Source organism: Chelonia mydas, chromosome 24 (assembly GCF_015237465.2).
Source record: "Chelonia mydas isolate rCheMyd1 chromosome 24, rCheMyd1.pri.v2, whole genome shotgun sequence".
Taxonomy (NCBI): domain Eukaryota; kingdom Metazoa; phylum Chordata; order Testudines; family Cheloniidae; genus Chelonia; species Chelonia mydas.
Genome location: NC_051264.2, coordinates 17720465 through 17738602, shown reverse-complemented (window position 1 = coordinate 17738602; position 18138 = coordinate 17720465). Strand labels below are relative to the sequence as shown.

Sequence of the window (18138 nt, the reverse complement as noted above, 5' to 3'; positions counted from 1 at the left end):
AGGACGTCGGATCCCCCCGGCTTTTCAGAGCCATGGTGGGTTCTGTCGCTCTCGGCCCGCTTCGGTGCTGGGGGAGAGCAGCTGCCCCCTTTTAGCCCCTGCTGGTCCCATCTCACTCCAGCGGGTGGGGATGCTCAGCCGCCCTGCTGGGAGGGGTGGGGGAACCTCCTTCTGTCTGGGCAGGGGGGCTTTTCCCTCAGCTCTTTGGGATGCTGCATCGATGGGGGGTTCCTTAAGGACCCCATTCACGGCAGCCCAGCTCCCCCCACACCTGAGTCTTGCTGTGTGCCCCAGAGGAGCCATAACCCTCCTGCCTCCCCCGCATAACCACGCAGAGTACACAGGGAAACTGAGGCACAGGTGGGCCTCATGGATATTGCAGAAACTCCCCCCTATGCGCCAGAGGGTGAGAGCCTGATCAGGAAGCCCTGTGATGGCTACGTGGGCAGATGTTTGGGAAAGGGAGACAGGCCAGAAAATGAACTGCGAGCGGCCGCCCTCATCCCTGGCCACTGGCTGAGTCAGGGCATCTGGCCATAAACCAGTGAGCGGCCAGGAAGGTGGGCTGGCCCTTCCTAGCCCTCAGCCCTGCAGATGCTGGCATCTCCTCTGGGGGGAAGGAAAGAGCCAGCTAGAAGCCCCAGGGGTGGGGGGCAGGCAGAACTCCCCCTAAAAGCAGCATGGTCACGTGGAAATGAGAGTCCGGACGCCTGGGTTCTCTCCCTGGCTCTGGGAGGGGAGTGGGGTCTAGTGGTTAGAGCAGGGAGCGACTGGGCGCCAGGACGCCTGGGTTCTCTCCCCGGCTCTGGGAGGGGAGTGGGGTCCAGGGGCTAGACTGGGGGAGAGGTCAGGTGCATCAGTCCGAGTTGGCGGGAGAATTCCTTCCCAGCCCCACAACTGGTGCAAGGCTGGATCTAGCACCCAAGCGGGCCGGCCGCCAGCAGAGGATGTCCCTGGAGGAGCTCAGGGCAGGAGCCCCGCCAGCCGTATCCCCTCTCCTGGGGGGGCTGAGCGTGGATGCTCCCAGGGCAAGGAAAAAGAAAAGGCCCTGACTCCAGCCGGCCAACAAAAACCCCTTCTTGAGCCCTGCAGAATGCGACCCGCCCCCCTGCGCTCGGCTTAGAGCTGGGGGCCAGGGAGGAGCTCATGGGAAGTGAGCTCTGCATCGGCCCCTAGTCGTGGGCCCACAGCGGGTAACAGCTTTACTACTGCTGCCAGCGCCCGCGTCCACTCTCTTCTCCGCTCTGCAGAGCTTACTGCTGGACGACTGCTGCCCCGTGAATCACGTCGTCTGCCCCCTGCATAACACAGACCCGAGCCAGGCCCTGAATTAACGCCTGGGGGAACAAGGGCAGAGGGCTCGGAAAACCACCCGAGCCTGGTTTAAAAGTCACCAGCGCTGGTGTGACGAAGTGGGGGATTTTCTTGTTTTTCCAATGGGGTTACATGCAGAGGGGGTGGGACTCAGTTTCCCTGGGGGTTACTGGTTTAACGAGGGGAGGGGAGAGGGAGTTTCTGGGGACAAAGGGCCAGCGAGGGAACTTGGGACCCCGGCCAATGGCCTGGAGAATGGAGACCCCAGCGACTGGGGACCCGGTGACCCAGCTTGGGAGTCGCAGCCAGTTCCGGCCCGTGCGAGGACAATGGGCTGTGGGGAGAGGACCCCGGTGACATAATGAGCCGGGTCCAGCCAGAGGACAGAAGAGGGGAGAGGGGGCCCAGGTGACCCTGCTTACCTGGAGAGGAGACAATGGACAGGGGGGGGCTTGGGGCCGGTGATAGCAGATGCCCAGTGGGGAAGCAGGGGGGCTTGGGGCTGGAGGGAGGGAGCAGGCAGAGCCCCCCTGGGTACAGGGGAGACTGGGCTGGGCAAGGCTAGGCCTGAGGCCGGAGAGTTTCCTGTTCTGGGTTCAGACGCTCAATAAACCCTCCTGTGTTACGCCAGCTGAGAGTCGCTCCGGGCTAGAGAATGGGGGAGTGGGGAGGAGACCCGACATTATTCCCCCTGGGAGTGGAGGCCCCGGGGGTCCAGAGTAAGGGGACTGCCTGAGGGGGCCCACAGCAGAGACAGGCATGCTAGGGCTCGGAGAGGTGTGGGTCCAGGAGGTGGAGGGGCTTAACCCCTGCCAGAGAGCGGCCCCCCCGAGGGGCTGTCACACTGAAGGGGGTTCCCCCCAGGGACCGCACGGGGCCAAGAGCGGGGACGATCTATGAGCCCGTGACTGCTGGTGAATCCAGGGCAATTACTCTCATGGCTACAAATTGACGCCTTATTTCCACGCTGAATCGGGCTGGCTTCCCCTTCCAGCCATTGGATCCTGGCAGATTTTCCCCTGCTCGGCCGAAGAGCCCGTGATCTGATATGGGGATTGTGTCACCCCAAGCCGTCCTTGGCTTGCACTGGATAGCTCGAGCTCCTGGCCTCGCAGAGAGCTGGCATTGGCCCCCAGGACTCCTGGGTTCCAGCCCCAGCTCTGCCCCATCCCCTATGTCCAGCCGGGTCCCTGTCTCACCCTGGAGCGAGATTTCAGCCCCAGCACCCCCCAAACCTCCCACTAATGAGGCGACACCAGCCCGGCATGTTACAGGGGCACAATAATTTATTCTGAGCCGACAGAGGTGGATTCGCAACGCGGCAGCAGGGGGTGGGGGCCGACCCCCACTAAACACAGCAAGTCATAGCTGGGGGGGAGTGGGGTCCCTGCTAGAGCGGAGGCTCATGGGAAAGCCATGGGGTAAGCCAGCCAATGCCCCGCCCCCTTCCCCGGGGATGGGTGATGTCTGTGTCGGCTCAGCTGGGGAAGGGGAAGGATGAGGTCCGTGGCTGGGCCTCTCAATCCACCTCCTCGATGGTGGGGCCGGAGGAGGCCCCCCCAGCCCCGCCGGCCCCAGGGAAGCCCCCGGGCATCCCCCCAGGCACCCCGCCACCGGCACCCTGGTACAGCTTGGTGATGATGGGGTTGCAGAGGTTCTGGAGCTCCTTCTGCTGGTGCTCGTATTCCTCTTTCTCCGCCATCTGTTGGGGGGTGGGCACGGGGGCAGCGTTAACCCCTTGCACGCCAGCCCCAATGCACCCCCCCAGCTGGTATCCACCCAGGCTTCATGGGGGCGGGCTCTGCGGCTGTTCCCACCCGTACAGGGCAGCACAGCGGGTCCATCTGGCCCCACCCGTTGCTCCCCGAGGCCCCTGAGATCAAGGGAGCCTCCCCCCACGGAGGGTGGGGTGGGGAGACAACGGGGCCCTGGCTGATCTCATGGTCTCTCCCCCCAGAGAGGAGGCTGCTAGGAGCCAGGGGAGACGCTGGAGTCTTCCCTAGCTCTGGGCTTCTGAGCCCCGTTCGCCCCTGCAGGAGGTCCCAGGGGAAGCTGCCCCCAGGCCTAGACGTCCCCCCCCCAGCCCCTGGTTTCAGCCCTGTCTGCGGGTCTCTGCAGCTGCGGGAACTCAGGCACGACTCGCTGTGGGAGAGGCCGTCCCAGCTGCGGGGGGTGTGTGGGTGAAACACGTCCCCCGCAGCATAGGGTCTGCCCCACTGCTGCTGGTGAGAAGGGTCATTTCACCTGGTCTTTGGGGTTGGGGGGAGAGGAAGAACCAGCTCTAGGACTTTCTAGTGGGGGGAGACCTGGGTTCTATCCCACTCCCCTCCCAGAGCTGGGGGTGTAGTGGTTAGAGCAAGGGGGCTGGGTGCCAGGACTCCTGGGTTCTCTCCCCAGCTCTGGGAGGGGAGCTAGGGGCTCCCTGAAGCTCTGGTCCCCACCTCTCCCTCACCATGGACCTGCAACCATGCCTGGTTCTCCAACTCCTCCCTGCCCCCCGGTTCTGGCCCAGCCCAGAGCCCGCCCCCCACCTCACCTGGTTCCGGTCCAGCCAGTTGATGACCTCGTTGCACTTGTCCAGGATCTTCTGCTTGTCCTCGGGCGCCAGCTTGTCCTTCAGCTTCTCGTCCTCGGCCGTGCTCTTCATGTTGAAGGCCAGCGACTCCAGAGAGTTCTTGGCCGCGATCTTCTCCCGCTGGACCTCGTCCTCCGCCTTGTACTGCTCCGCCTCCTGCACCATGCGCTCGATCTCCTCCTTGCTCAGCCGGCCTGGAGGGGGCAGGAGACCTGCTCAGCACAGGGCCCCCCGGACGCCTGGGTTCTCCCGCCGGCTCGGGGAGGGGAATGAAGTCTAGTGGTGAGCGCAAGGGGGCTGGGAGCTAGGATGCCTGGGTTCTCTCCCTGGCTCTGGGGTCTAGTGGGTTGGAGATGGGTTGGGGGCTGGACGCCTGGGTTCTCTCCCTGGCTCTGGGGTCCTGTGGGTTAGAGACGGGTTGCGGGGCCGGACGCCTGGGTTCTCACCCTTGTCGTTGGTGATGGTGATTTTGTTCTCCTTGCCCGTGCTCTTGTCCACGGCCGAGACGTTGAGGATGCCGTTGGCATCGATGTCGAAGGTCACCTCGATCTGGGGCACCCCGCGGGGGGCGGGCGGGATGCCCGTCAGCTCAAACTTGCCCAGCAGGTTGTTGTCTTTGGTCATGGCCCGCTCGCCCTCGAAGACCTGTGGCGGGTGCCAGGCAGGGGGTTAGGAGGGAACCAGCTGCACCAGCCTGTGGACGGGCATGGGGCCCCACACCCCCTGGGCACTAGGTTTCCCCTTCTCCTGGTCGTGCTCAGCCAGGCACCCTGTCACCCCGGGCTTCCCTCCTTGTCATTTTTGGGGGCTCATCTCTAGGCAACCGCTGCTCTCTGCACCCCTGCCCCAGCCGCCCTCCTGGTGATGCCCCACAGCTTGGCAAGGCCCGCCCCCCAGCTGCGGTGCCCCATGCCCATCCCCCCCCCAGGTCTCTGAATGCAGCCAGGCACTCCCTCAGCTGTGTCCCCCCCGGTCTGCCCCCTTCCCCATGACTCCTAGGCTCCCCCAAACCACACAGCCGTCTTGCTATACCCCCATGTGCTTTATTCCCTCCCCACGCACCGGGCTGAGCCCTTCATTGGGTCAGCCCCCGAGCCCTCTGCTCCCCCCCACCCGAACTGCGTGAGTCACTCACTCCCTGTAACCCCCTCCCCACACACCTGGGTGAGCCCCCCCCCCCGGTCTCTGCACCCTCCTAAGGAGACCCCCGAAATCTGCACCCCCTCATGGCCTGCATATCCCAGCTCTCTGCAGGCAGAGCTTGGCACTACCCGCCATGAGCTCTCCGTCCCCGTCCCGCCATGCCCAACAGCCTGCCCCCCCATTAGCCCCCCACAGCCTCCCCCCCCCCCCCGACCTGGATGAGCACGCCGGGCTGGTTGTCGGAGTAGGTGGTGAAGGTCTGGGTCTGCTTGGTGGGGATGGTCGTGTTGCGTTTGATCAGGGCCGTCATGACGCCGCCGGCCGTCTCGATGCCCAGGGACAGGGGCGTCACATCCAGCAGGAGCAGGTCTTGCACGTTCTCCGACTTGTCACCCGACAGGATGGCCGCCTGGACCGCTGGAGGGGGGTCAGCGGGGGGGGGGGGTCAGCGAGGCACTGGGGTCCCCCCAGCCTGGGCCCAGGATCGGCTCTGCCACCGGAGGGCGGCCGGAGGGCATAATTTATGCCCCCACAAATGGCTCGTTTGTATCATTCACGTCGGGGTGGGGGAGGGGGGGCTCATTCAGAGAAGTGCCCGGGCCCCTGTTCGCACGGCAAATCCCTGGCACTGAAACCACCTGCTCCGTTGGCACCTCCCTGGGGCCGGGAGGGGGTGCCCGAAATCGGGTGCCCCCCCCCCCAACGCAGAGATTGGGGTGAGACTCCTCCTCTAGAGCTGGGGGCCAGCCCCCCTGCCATGTCACTGCCCTGGACAGCATCACCCCATTGCCTCCAGCCCCCCCACCATCTGCCTCCCTTGCCACCCATGGCCCCGCTACGCCCCCCACTGTCCACCTCCCCATCTGCCCCCTCAAGACCCCTATCTACCCCTCCCCCACTCCCAGCCTGTCCCATCTCCCCCCATCTGACCTACCCTCCAGTGCCCCTGCCCTCAGCTGCCCCATCTACCCCAGCACTGCCCCTCCAAGCCCCCTCCCCCACATCTCACCTACCCCCTTCAACCTGACCCTCCCTCACCCTTCTGAGCCCCCCTGCACACCCCGTCTATTCATCATTGCCCCTCCCAAGCCTCCCCCATGCCCCCCACTTACCCCCCCGTCTGACCCTCCCCCCACGCCCCCCATTTACCCCCCCCATCTGACCCTCCCCCATCCTCCCCATCTGATCCTTCCCCCACAGCCCCGAACCACCCCCATCCACTCCACTTCCCCCCCGCCCCCATCCAGGCCCCCCCCGCCCAGCTCCCCGCCCCTCACCGGCGCCGTAGGCCACGGCCTCGTCGGGGTTGATGCTCTTGTTGAGCTCGCGCCCGTTGAAGAAATCCTGCAGCAGCTTCTGGATCTTGGGGATGCGGGTGGAGCCCCCCACCAGCACCACGTCGTGCACCTGGGCCTTGTCCAGCTTGGCGTCCCGCAGGGCCTTCTCCACGGGCTCCAGCGTGCCCCGGAAGAGGTCGGCGTTGAGCTCCTCGAAGCGGGCCCGGGTGATGGCGGTGTAGAAGTCCACCCCCTCGTAGAGCGAGTCGATCTCGATGGAGGCCTGGGTGGAGGAGCTGAGGGTGCGCTTGGCCCGCTCGCAGGCCGTCCGCAGGCGCCGCACCGCCCGCTTGCTGCCCGTCACGTCCCGCTTGTGCTTCCGCTTGAACTCCGCCACCAGGTGGTTGACCATGCGGTTGTCGAAGTCCTCGCCCCCCAGGTGGGTGTCGCCCGCCGTGGACTTCACCTCGAAGATCCCGTCCTCGATGGTCAGGATGGAGACGTCGAAGGTGCCCCCGCCCAGGTCGAAGATCAGCACGTTGCGCTCCCCGCCCACCTGTGGGGGGGTATGGGGGGGGAGATGGAGCATTTCGGGGGGGCAGGGACCCCCAGGTGTCTCCCCCCCGCCCCCCCCACACACTCGGATCCCATTCCCCCCCGAGCTAGCCGGCCACTCCCCACACCCTGTTCCCCAGCCAGCCCCCCCACAGGGACACGGCCCCCTGGATCCCATCCCCCTCTGAGCCAGCCAGCACACCACCCCCAGGGGGCAGCCCCCCAGTCCCCTTCCCTGTGCCCCCAAGCTAGCCAGTCCCCCCACGCTTAAAGAGGGTAGGCCCTCATTCCATCCTCTCCCCCCACACCATGGGGCCAGCCAGTCCCAGATTGGCGCCCCCTAGAGGCCGGGGCTGGGCCCCCATATCCCATCCCTCCCACCCCCTGGGGCCAGCCAGTCCCAGATGGGCACCCCCTAGAGGCTGGGGCAGGGCCCCCATATCCCATCCCCCCCCCCCCCCGGGGGCCAGCCAGTCCCGGATGGGCGCCCCCTAGAGGCCAGGCAGGGCCCCCATATCCCATCCCTCCCCCAACCTGGGGCCAGCCAGTCCCGGATGGGCGCCCCCTAGAGGCCGGGGCAGGGCCCCCATATCCCATCCCTCCCCACCCCCTGGGGCCAGCCAGTCCCGGATGGGCGCCCCCTAGAGGCCAGGGCAGGGCCCATATCCCTTTCCCCTCTGTCTCCCCCCCACTCCCTGGGGCCAGCCAGTCCCAGATTGGCACCCCCTAGAGACCGGGGCAGGGCCCCGATATCCCATCCCCCTCGCCCCCCCCAGGGCCAGCCAGTCCCGGATGGGCGCCCCCTAGAGGCCGGGGCAGGGCCCTCATATCCCATCCCTCCCCCACCTGGGGCCAGCCAGTCCCAGATGGGCGCCCCCTAGAGGCCGGGGCAGGGCCCCCATATCCCATCCCTCCCTCCCTCCCCCCCCCCCCCGGGGCCAGCCAGTCCCGGATGGGCGCCCCCTAGAGGCCGGGGCAGGGCCCCCCGTTCCCGGCTCACCTTCTTGTCCAGCCCGTAGGCGATGGCGGCGGCCGTGGGCTCATTGATGATGCGCAGCACATTCAGCCCGGCGATGGTGCCGGCGTCCTTGGTGGCCTGGCGCTGGGAGTCGTTGAAATAGGCCGGCACCGTGATGACCGCATTGGTGACCGTCTGCGGGGGGAGGGGCGGGTCAGTGGAGGCTGGGGCTGCCCCCCCCCCCCCCCAAAAGGACGGTTGGGGGGGGAGGACAGGTCCTGGGGGAAGCTCCCTTTGCATCCCTTCTGCCCCAGAGGGTAACGATCTACTACTGCCGCCGGCTACCGGAGAGCCTCCTCCAGCCCACGACGGACGCTCTGATGCCAAAGGTTCAAACCCTGCCAGAGGCTCGGTGAGTGGGGGTGTCCGGCACCTCGGGACAGGCCGGGGCGGTGGCGTCCCCAGGGGCACCGGAGCCCCGGCCGTGGGGCCCAGCCCAGGCATGGAGTTAACCGGTTAGCAGCGTATGGGCACTGGGTGCTTCGGATGCTGCCCCCTGCAGGAGGGGGAAGGAAGCTGCTCTAACTCACGAGATGCCCCCCGGAGCCGGGGACAGAACCCAGGAGTACTGGCTCCCAGCCCCCCTTTCCTCCCCCCCTCCCCACCCCAGCTTCCAAAGTAGGGTCCAGCATGGCCCATGCCCCCAGGACTTACCTGGCCCTATCCCCAGCCCTCTTGGCCCCACACCCAGGCATGCTCTGTCTCCAGGCCTCCTGGCCCCATGCCCCCAGAACGTACCTGGCCCCGCCCCCAAGACCTCTTGGCCCCACCCCCAAGGCCTCACCTTGCCCAGGTAGGCCTCGGCGATCTCCTTCATCTTGGTGAGCACCATGGAGGAGATCTCCTCGGCGTAGAAGGTCTTGGTCTCACCCTTGTACTCGACCTGCACCTTGGGCCGGCCCCCGTCGTTGATCACCTGGAAGGGCCAGTGCTTCATGTCCGACTGCACCACCGGGTCGTCGAAGCGTCGGCCAATCAGACGCTTGGCATCTGGGCGGGGAATGACACATGCAGGGGGTCAGTGGGAGACAGAGATGGGGGATCCCTAGGGGCTCCAGCCTCCACAGCCCCTCCCCAGATCAGAGACCCCCACAGCCCCCTCAGCAGTCAAGCTACCCCTCTGCCCCCTTGGGATCTGAGGTCCCCTGGTGGTCCCACCCAGGGGCTCCATGCTCCTCCCTAAAGATTGCAGAAACCCCTTGGCGGGGGTGGTGATGCTAAGGGACCCCTGTCCTGCCTGAGAACCCACCAACTCGTTTCACACAGGAATCAAATGTCCTTGGACACCACCCCAGAGGGGAAAAGTTCCAGATCCCCTTCCCCATCACCCGAACCAGCCAGTCCCCCTCCCCTGGGGCCGGATCAGAGCCGGCATCCCCTAGAGGGGACAGGCCCCGTGCCCACTCCCCCCCGAGCCAGCCAGTCCCCACCCTGGGGCTGGATCCTAAAGGGGACAGGCCCCATGTCCCAGCACTCACCGAAGACGGTATTGGTGGGGTTCATGGCCACCTGGTTCTTGGCAGCATCCCCAATGAGGCGCTCGGTGTCCGTGAAGGCCACGTAGCTGGGTGTGGTGCGGTTGCCCTGGTCGTTGGCGATGATCTCCACTTTGCCATGCTGGAACACCCCCACGCAGGAGTAGGTGGTGCCCAGGTCAATGCCGACAGCTTGGCCCTTCGACATCCTGGCTGCCAAGGGGGATGGAAGGGGCTCAAATGGGACGCAGGGCTCCTGGCTCCCAGCCCCCAGCTCTAACCACTAGACCCCACTCCCCTCCCATAGGTACACTAGGGTTAACAGAACCTAATGCCGTAGGATCCCCTGTTGAGATCTAATTCTAGGGTCCCATCTGAGGAGCGGGGGAGGGAGATATCGGGCCAGATGGGCCCTGGGTCTCCTTTGGTTTCTAGAGGCTCGGAAGGATGCGATTTTGAAACCTGTCGAGGTCGGTGCCCCGGCCCGCACACAAACCCGCCGGACGCGTTCCCTTCGCAGCGAGAGCACCGCTGCCTGGAATCCCAGCTCCGGTGACACGGGGATTCCCACGGGAGGCGGGTGATCTCAGCGGCGGTCATTAAATAGTTCACGTCTGACCCACCCAGGGGGACCAGAGATGGAGGGTGAAAAATCAGGACAGGCAATAGGGTCCTAGACAAAGGCCCGAATATTGGGACATCTGGTCCCCCGAGGCGCGCCCCCCCCCCATTTCCTGCAATGGTGAACGTTTAAATAGATTTTTGTCAACACTGATATTAACTGTCAAAATAATAAAAAAACCCCAACACTGCAAAATTCTGTCGATAGATCGACAGGCTAATCTCATGTGCGCGCGCAAGTCCCCACCTGTCCCCTGGTCCCTGCTGGAGGGGTGACCCCATGTGTCCCTCTCCTTCGGAGGGAGCCGAGCGAAGTTGCTGGAACAGCCCCGGTTGGGGGCTGCAGAACCTCCCCTGGCCCTGCGCCCCCACCGGCCCTTCTAGAAACACGGCCCTTGCTGGCCCCTGGCCCAAGGGGGCGGCCCGCCCGGCTGCCCAGCCAATCCAATCACAGGCCCTGGCCCCCACCACCAGCTGATCCATGGGGCAGTGCTGCCAGCTGGCAGGGGGACAGGGAGTTTACACAAGAGGAAGGGGGGCCCTTCAAGCTCAGGCCTGGGGTAACACCCCTGTTTCCCTGGGGGACCCTGCCGGTTCTAGGATACAGCCCAAGCCCCCACACCCCCAAGCTTGGCCAAGACTGCCAGCTTAACCCTTTGGCACCCCAGAGGGGAAACTGCTCATTCCTACTCCCTGTGAAGTAGGGACCCCTGCTCTAACCACCAGACACCGCTCCCCTCCCAGAGCCAGGGAGAGGACCCAGGAGTCCGGGCTCTAGCCAGTTGACCTCACTCGCCCATCACTCAATTGTGTACAATTCTATAAAGCGCGGCCTGGGCCAGCACTCGGAACAGAGCCCGACCCCGGCTGGGGTCCGTGGGCCTTCGCTCTCCTGCAGCGGGGTTTTCTTTACGCCAGCGGGGCACCTGGCCCCAATGCAGGTCCTGGCAGGGCGCTAGAGGAGACCGGTTGGTTTTCAGGGCCACACACAGCTCATGCTCCACTGGAGTTAGGACCCAAGTTATTTACCGCCCCCAGCCCGGCTATAAGACATCCTGTGCCCGTGCCAGAGCGATAAGAGCTGGGGTCCCCCGGCTCAGAGCCCCGCCCGGCCGTGCCCTTGTCCGAGAGACGCGGTGAAAGGCTCCGCTAGTCGCCAGTGGCCGGGCCTGTGGTCGGGGTAGGGCGCTGGCTCTGGGGAGTGCCAGGAACGGACAACACAGAACGCAGCTCCCAACGTCACAGCCAGCACGAGAACCGGGTGTCCGAACAGATACAGAGAGAACCCAGGAGTCCTGGCTCCCTGCCCTAAGCCACTAGATGCCCCCTCCCCCCTGCTCCTACAACCCATGGAGTCCTAATTTGCGCCCCAGCTCAGGGAGGGGAGTGGGGTCTAGTGGTTGGGGGGCAGGGCTGGGAGCCAGGCCTCCTGGGTTCCCTCCCCAGCTCAGGGAGGGGAGTGGGGTCTAGTGGTTGGGGGGCGGGGCTGGGAGCCAGGCCCCCTGGGTTCTCTCCCCAGCTCAGGGAGGGGAGTGGGGTCACGTGGTTAGAGCAGGGCGGGCTGGGAGCCAGGACTCCTGGGTTCTATCGCGGGCTCTGGGAAGGGGGTGTTTCCAATGCAGCCAGTTGCGCAGTGCTGGGGGGCGCGGGCAGGCTCGCTATCTGGACCCTCCGTCCCCCCCCCCCCCCCCCACGGCCGGGGCTGTCCATGTCTGGCGCGCAGATAAATGGGGGGGGGGGGGTTGTGTTTGTGTCTCTGTGTTTTGCTCTGCTCCACCGTTACAGCCAGAAGGGCGTCGCCCGGGCACGGTTTGTTCCCAGCCCCCCGCCAGTGGGGCAGTGACAGGGGCCCCGAGCCGTGCCCCAAACCCAGCCCCGCCCAGCCGCGCTGACAGCCCCTGGCCCGGCGCAGCCTGGATTCGCTGCTGCGCCACTCGGGCCAGCTTTGGAGGCCAGCTGTGGGTCCCGGCTAAAATCCCCGCGGAGAGGCCGATTGCCTCCAAAATCGGCAGGGCGGTTCGGGGAGCGGGGGAGGCTGGAGGGGGAAAGTTTGAAGCGGTTTGGACCCGGGGCTCTGGAGATACGGGGGCCCCAATGGAGGGTCGCCCCGGGTCTTGTTCTGCAGCCTCTGAAACTTCCGAGCGGGGTGGACTCCCCGAATTAACCCCTGGGCCCCTGCTGCCGAGGTCTTAGCAAATGAGGGGCAGCGTCCCTGGAGGACGATTGGGGTGACCCGCCATACAGAGCCCCTGCAGCTGGAGATACCCACCCTGCCCCTCCAAACGAGAGACCCCCGCCGACGGGGACAGTCCACCGCCAGAGCTCCCCGTGCCCCCAAATTATGTCCAGACCTCTGGCGGCAAGGGTGGGAAGCTGTTTTAGCTGCAAAGTTTGGGGGTGCATGGGGGTTACCCCTAGGTACAGGGCACCCCCCAGGCTGCAGCACCCGAAGGGTTCAAATTCCAGAGGCTAGCATGTCCTAGTCGCGTCCCAAAAGGGGCAGGGAGAGGTGAGAGCCAGGGGCTAGGTGGGGGTTGGCTGGCCCTAAGAGGAAGGAAACACCCCATGCCACCCCGCCCCAGTCAGAGAAGGGCCCTGGGCGCGGTGCCAGGGGCTGCCAGCCAGAGACTATTTATGGGGGTGACGCTGTTGTACCGTATATGGCCCGGGTCCCGGTGGGGAGACCTTCAGGCGGCCCCGGGAAGGCAAGTTATTAGCTCTGCTGGGACGGGGAAACTGAGGCACAAGGGGATTTCCCCCCCCCCCCCCCGCCACTTAGCAGCCTAGCTCGTGAGAGAATCCAGGAGTCCTGACTCCCGGCCTCCACTCCGCTGAAAAGCTGGGGAGAGAAACTTCTCTCCCCAAAGTAAGAACCCAGGAGTCCGAGCACCCCCCTTGTCAGCCCGGCCCCAGCCAGAGGGAAAACCACACACCAGCACAGGAATAAATACTGGCAACAAGATCTCTGAAGTGAACAAGCCCGGATCCCTTCTCCTGGGAACTGCCAAGGACCTACACGCCCCCCCGCCCCCGCAGCTGGGGCTCCCCGCAGCTGCCAGCCTCTGCCCCAGTCAGCTGCGCGTCTGCCCCTTCTCCCCAAGCCCCAGCTCCCAGGATCTGCCCTAATCAGCTTAAATTACCCCCCCGGCAAGGAATCTCCCCCCCAGGCAGCTGGGATCCCACCCCCACTACCTTTGCTCAGCTGGCTCCGTGCGCCCCAGGTAGCTCCCTGCGCCCCAGCTGTGGCTACGTTCCGGCCCGGCGCCCCCCCCAGCTATATACGGGTCCGGCCCCCCACCCGGCCGCCCCTTTGCAGAAGCTTCTGGACTTGGCCGCCTGCCTGGGCCAATCGGGGCCGGCCTGGGCCGCTCCGTCACCGGGCCGGGGGGAGCGAATGGGGGAGCGCAGCTGCCGGAATTGGCATCGGGCTGGACCCTTTGGGAGCTGGGAGGGTCCTGGGCTGAGCCGGTCCCGCCCCCATCGGCCCTGTAGCCCGGCCAGGGGGTTATTTTGGGACTGGGCAGGTGGCTTAAAGGTGGAGGGGGAGACCCCCCCCCTTTTGCCTTGCCATGGAAATAACTCCAGGTTAACTGCTGGTGGTGCCCCCCCCAGGAAAAAGGAGCCCCCTCCCTGGCCAGTGTGGCCCCCAGAGCACCCCAACCTCCCCCCAGCGACCCCTGGCCAAATTCCCCCTCCCCTGCCAATCCCCTCCCAGCCTCCAGGTCCATGTGCCCCCTCACAGCCCCCCAGAGGCCCCCGGCCAAATGCTCCCTCCCCCTTTGGGAGGTTTGGGGGGGCACCAATAGGGCAACCAGATGTCCTGATTTTCTATTACCCCCACCCCCGTCCCAATTTTTCACCCTCGCTGTGTGGTCTCCCGAACCCCCCAGCCCCCCTCCTCTGCCCCCCAGCCCATGGCACCAGCTGTTCCAGCCGGAGGACAATGCTGGGACCCGAACAAATGGGGATAAACGGGCTGGGGCCCCTCGAGGCCGGGAATTGGAAGGAGGTTCTGAGACCCCCAGGGAGGCAGGTTTTGGGACAATCTGAGAACTTCCCAGCTCATTTCACGCGTGTATTCCCCAGAACTTCCCCCCCGAGACTGCTGCTTTGTGGCTGGATCGGGGCCAGCGCCCCCTAGAGGGGAAAGGCCCCTTGTCCCATTCCCCACCCCCCTGAGCCGGCCAGCCCCCCGGCTCTGTGACCGGATTGGGGCCGGTGCCCTCTAGAGGGGAAAGGCCCCACGCAGTGCTGGGTTCAAAGCCTGTTAGAGGTCACCAGTGAAATGAATTTCCCAATCTCAAGAAGATCCACTAAGGGACCTGCAGAACCAGAGCAGAGTTCAGCCTGACTGGCCCTCTCAGCGCCGGGCTGGGCTGGCAGGGGGCTGCGGGTCAGGAGCGAGGGGCACCGGCGGAGCTGGCGGGGGAGGGGTGGGAACTGGCACAATCAGCTGTTTACCAGCCTGGATCCGTGTCCCCGTTACGGCCCGGAATCGACTCTGTCGGTGCAAAGCTCCGGGCGGGATCGTGGCCCATGAAGAGCAGCAGTAGCCCTGGGGCTCGGTGGGCGCAGAGATCTCTGCTCCGGTGCCTGACCCCCTGATCCCCCAATGACCCACCCAGGACCCCCAAACCCCACCTGATCCCCCAGATCCCCCAAACCCCACCTGATCCCCAGTGATTCCCCAGATCCCCCAAACCCCACCTGACCCCCCAGTAATCCTCCAGATCCCCAATAACCCACCCAGGACTCCCAAGCCCCACCTGATCCCCCAGATCCCCCCAAACCCCACCTGATCCCCCCAATAACCCCCCATATCCCCAATAACCCACCCAGGACCCCCCAACCCCACCTGATCCCCCCAAGATCCCCCAAATCCCCAATAACCCCCAGATCCCCCAAACCCAACCCAATCTCCCCAATTACTCCCCAGATCCCCCAAACCTGACCTGATCCCCCCAATTACCCCTTCAGAACCCCCAGATCCCCCAAACCCGATTGGATTCCCCAATTCCCAATAACTTTCTTATGCTCAATTTCCCCCTCCCATCTCTGCCCTGGGCAGCCCCCCCACCATGTGCTCACCCCTCCTTTACCCACCCTCCTGTCTGGGCTTGGGAACCCCAATGGGGGCAGGGACCTGCTGCAGCAGCCGGTGCTCAGTGGACTCCCAAGCTAGCGGGGCGGGGCGGTGGATGGGGGGGAGCTCTGGGGTCCTGGCATCAGCTCCCCCTCGGACAGACACGCTGCGTCCAATTGCTATGGAACCACCCCCTCCCATATGGAATCACAGAGCCACAGACCCCGGAGGTTGGAAGGGCCCGCGAGGGTCAGCTAGTCCAGCCCCTGTCAAGAAGCAGGATGGGTTGGGTCTAAACCAGGGGTTCTCAACCTTCATTGCACCGCGACCCCCTTCTGACAATAAACATTGCTACACGACCCCAGGAGGGGGGGCCGAAGCCTGAGCCTGCCTGAGCCCCACAGCCCTGCGGGGGAGGCAAAGCCAAAGCCCGAGCCCCACGCAGGGGGCCGGGAATCTCAGTCCTGCAGCCCAGGGCTGACGCCCTCGGGTTTCGGCTTGAATCCTGGGCGGGGAGGGTCGGGTTTTGGCCCTGGGCCCCAGCAAGCCTAAGCCAGCCCCGGCGACCCCGTTAAAGTGGGGTCCCGACCTGCAGTTTGAGAACCGCTGACAGATGCCGTCCAGCCACCTCTCGAAACCCTGCAGGGAAGGAGCTTCCAGGACCCCCCGAGGCGTCTGGTCCATTGGCTGACGGGCCTCACAGCTGGGGAGTTTGTCCTGAGGTTTAATCTAAATTGCTCTGCTCCAGTTTGAACCTGTTGCCCCTTGGCCTGCCCCCTGGGGCGAGAGAGAACAACTTGTCTCCATCTTCTTCACGGCAGCCTTGCCAGTATCTGAAGACCCCGGTCACGTCCCCCCCGTAATCTCCTCTTTCCCAAACAAACCATGCCCAGTTCCTGCAGCCTTTGCTCCTATGACTCGTGTTCCATCTTTGTCGCTCGCCGCTGGGGCCTTCCAGTTTCTCTCCATCCGGCCTACTCCATGGTGACCAAAACTGGACGCCGTCCTGCAGCGGAGGCCGAGCCAGCGCCGAGCGGAGCGGGACCGGCGCCTCCCGGGACTCGCTTGCTCTGCCTCTGCTAATGCAACCGAAAATTGCATTTCCTTTTCCTTGCAGCAGCATCGCGTTGCCGGCTCCCGTCGAGGTTGTGATCCGCCCCAACTCCCAGCTCCTTCTCGGCGGGGCTGCTGCCCGGCCAGTTCTCCCCCAGGCTGGGCTGGGGCACGTGGCTTTTCTTCCCTCGGCGGAGCGCCTGCCATTTGTCTGTGTTGAATTTCACTGTGTCGTCTACAGCCCAGTGCTCCAAACCATCGGGGTCCCTCTGGATTTCAGCTCCACCCTCCAAAGTGTTGGCAACTCCCCCCAACCCCGTCCCCCGGCTTTGCGTGGTCTGCGGACTTGATCAGCCTCCTCCCTAGTCCTGCACGCCGGGGATTGATGCAGATGTTAAACACCACGGGGCCCAGAACAGCCCCACTTGGGACCTCCCTCCGCTCCCACGTCCTTCCATGCACAGTTACGCCTTCTTTGCGGTTGTTTAACCGGCTCTGTACCCGCTTCACGGCCGCCGTTCCCCAGCTGACCCGTCAGACCGTCCTGTCACGGAGGTCACAGCGGCCGGGTCTCTGACGGGCCGTGACTCCTTCGGCGTCAGTCCCGCGCGGCGGCTGGGCTGGAGCAGCCGTCAGCCCCCACCCAGGAGTTGCGCGGGACCGGAGCGGTGGCTAGTGGGCAGCCCCTGCGGCCGGAGCAGTGGCCGGTTGTCAAGGCCCCGGAAAGGCTCCCACGGTTAGTGGCCCCCGCCCGCCCCTGCTGGGCGTTTTTAGTAACGGGGTCAAGTCACGGGCTTCCGTGAATTTTAGTTTCTTGCCCGTGACCCGTCCGTGACTTTTACTGAAAATACCCGGGACAAAATCTCAACCTTAGTCACGAGGGCCGGGAGCCCGGCTGCACTCCAGGCCTGTTACGTCCCCCGCATCCCCCCTCCTGCAGACCCCTCCCCTGGCTGGTTCGGCCCCGGGAACTCGCAGACTCAGTGTTCGATACTTGCGCGAGTAACTTCCCCAGGGATCGAGGTCAGGCTGGTCTAGAGCTCCCCGGCTCCACAGGGGCACTACGCTAGCCCCTCCCCAGCCAGGGACCCCCCCCCAGCCAGGGACCCCCACTCTTTAGCCAGGGACCCCTCAGGGAACCCTCCCTCCCCAGCCAGGGACCCCCCCCGGCACCCCCCCTCCCCAGCCAGGGACCCCTCCCTCTAGCCAGGGACCCCTCCAGGAAACCCCCCCTCCCCAGCCAGGGACCCCCCACTCTCTAGCCAGGGACCCCCCCAGAGAACCCCCCACCCCAGCCAGGGACCCCCCCACTCTCTAGCCAGGGACCCCCCCAGAGAACCCCCCACCCCAGCCAGGGACCCCCCACTCTCTAGCCAGGGACCCCCCCAGAGAACCCCCCACCCCAGCCAGGGACCCCCCCAGGGAACCTCCCCCCCACTCTCTAGCAGGGAACCCCCCAGGGACCCCCCCCTCCCCAGCCAGGGGCCCCCCAGGTTCTGGGACCGGTGCCTGGCTCAGCCCGGGCCCCCCCCGTGCAGCTGCACCAGGGGGCTCGGCTCAGGGCTCCTCCCCCACAGCCAATCAGGGACGCCGTTGGAAGAGCTCAGCCAATGGGGTGGGAGCTCCCCCCGCTCCCGTTCCGTTCCGTTCTGCTGGGTCTGTCACGTGCTCCCGGCCCCCTGCTCTTCCTCGCCCCCCCGGTAACCTTGGTAACCAGGGAGGCCTGGGATTGGGAGAGAGCAGCCCCCCCCCGCCCCCCCACCCCCGACCCGCAGCCCCCCGCCAGCCCCCCCACCTCTGCCCCCCCCGCCAACAGTATCCCTGGGGGGAGAGCCCAGGGCTGGGCTGGCGGGGGGCCGCGGGTCGGGGCGGGGGGGGGCCGCGGGTGGGGGGCTCCGGGGGGGCTGCGGGTCGGGGTGGGGGGCGCCGGCGGGGCAGGGGGGGGCCGCGGGTCGGGGTGGGGGGGCGCCGGGGGGGCTGGGGGGGGCCGCGGGTCGGGGGCGCCGGGGGGACTGGGGGGGGCC

At 65.9% G+C, this 18138-nt stretch overlaps 1 protein-coding gene across 3 annotated transcripts; it reads right to left on the bottom strand.

The window, feature by feature from the left end:
* Positions 1 to 2582: 2582 nt before the first annotated feature.
* LOC102947120 (heat shock cognate 71 kDa protein) lies at positions 2583 to 13362 on the bottom strand. 3 transcript variants are annotated; one of them, XM_037882895.2, is made up of 9 exons: positions 13171 to 13362; positions 9361 to 9570; positions 8667 to 8872; positions 7865 to 8017; positions 6310 to 6865; positions 5247 to 5449; positions 4336 to 4534; positions 3851 to 4083; positions 2583 to 3016 (listed from the first exon to the last, which is right to left on the bottom strand). In XM_037882895.2, the coding sequence occupies exons 2-9, from the start codon at positions 9563 to 9565 to the stop codon at positions 2834 to 2836; spliced, it is 1938 nt and encodes a 645-aa protein (XP_037738823.1). In that variant the 5' UTR covers positions 9566 to 9570; positions 13171 to 13362; the 3' UTR covers positions 2583 to 2833. The 3 variants fall into 3 exon arrangements, with proteins under 3 accessions (XP_037738823.1, XP_037738824.1, XP_043391154.1); XM_037882896.2 differs by having other exon boundaries at positions 9361 to 9566; positions 13171 to 13289; XM_043535219.1 differs by lacking the exon at positions 13171 to 13362 and adding an exon at positions 10226 to 10371.
* Between the last annotated feature and the right edge of the window lie 4776 nt (positions 13363 to 18138).

Excerpts from the sequence above, each read along its gene's own strand:
- LOC102947120 (XM_037882895.2), bottom strand. The coding sequence starts at position 9,565 with ATGTCGAAGGGCCAAGCTGTCGGCATTGACCTGGGCACCACCTACTCC. Across the intron at positions 4,535-5,246 it reads AGCCCGGCGTGCTCATCCAG|GTCTTCGAGGGCGAGCGGGC; the intron begins GTCGGGGGGGGG and ends CACCCGCCACAG. Across the intron at positions 3,017-3,850 it reads ACTGGCTGGACCGGAACCAG|ATGGCGGAGAAAGAGGAATA; the intron begins GTGAGGTGGGGG and ends ACCCCCCAACAG.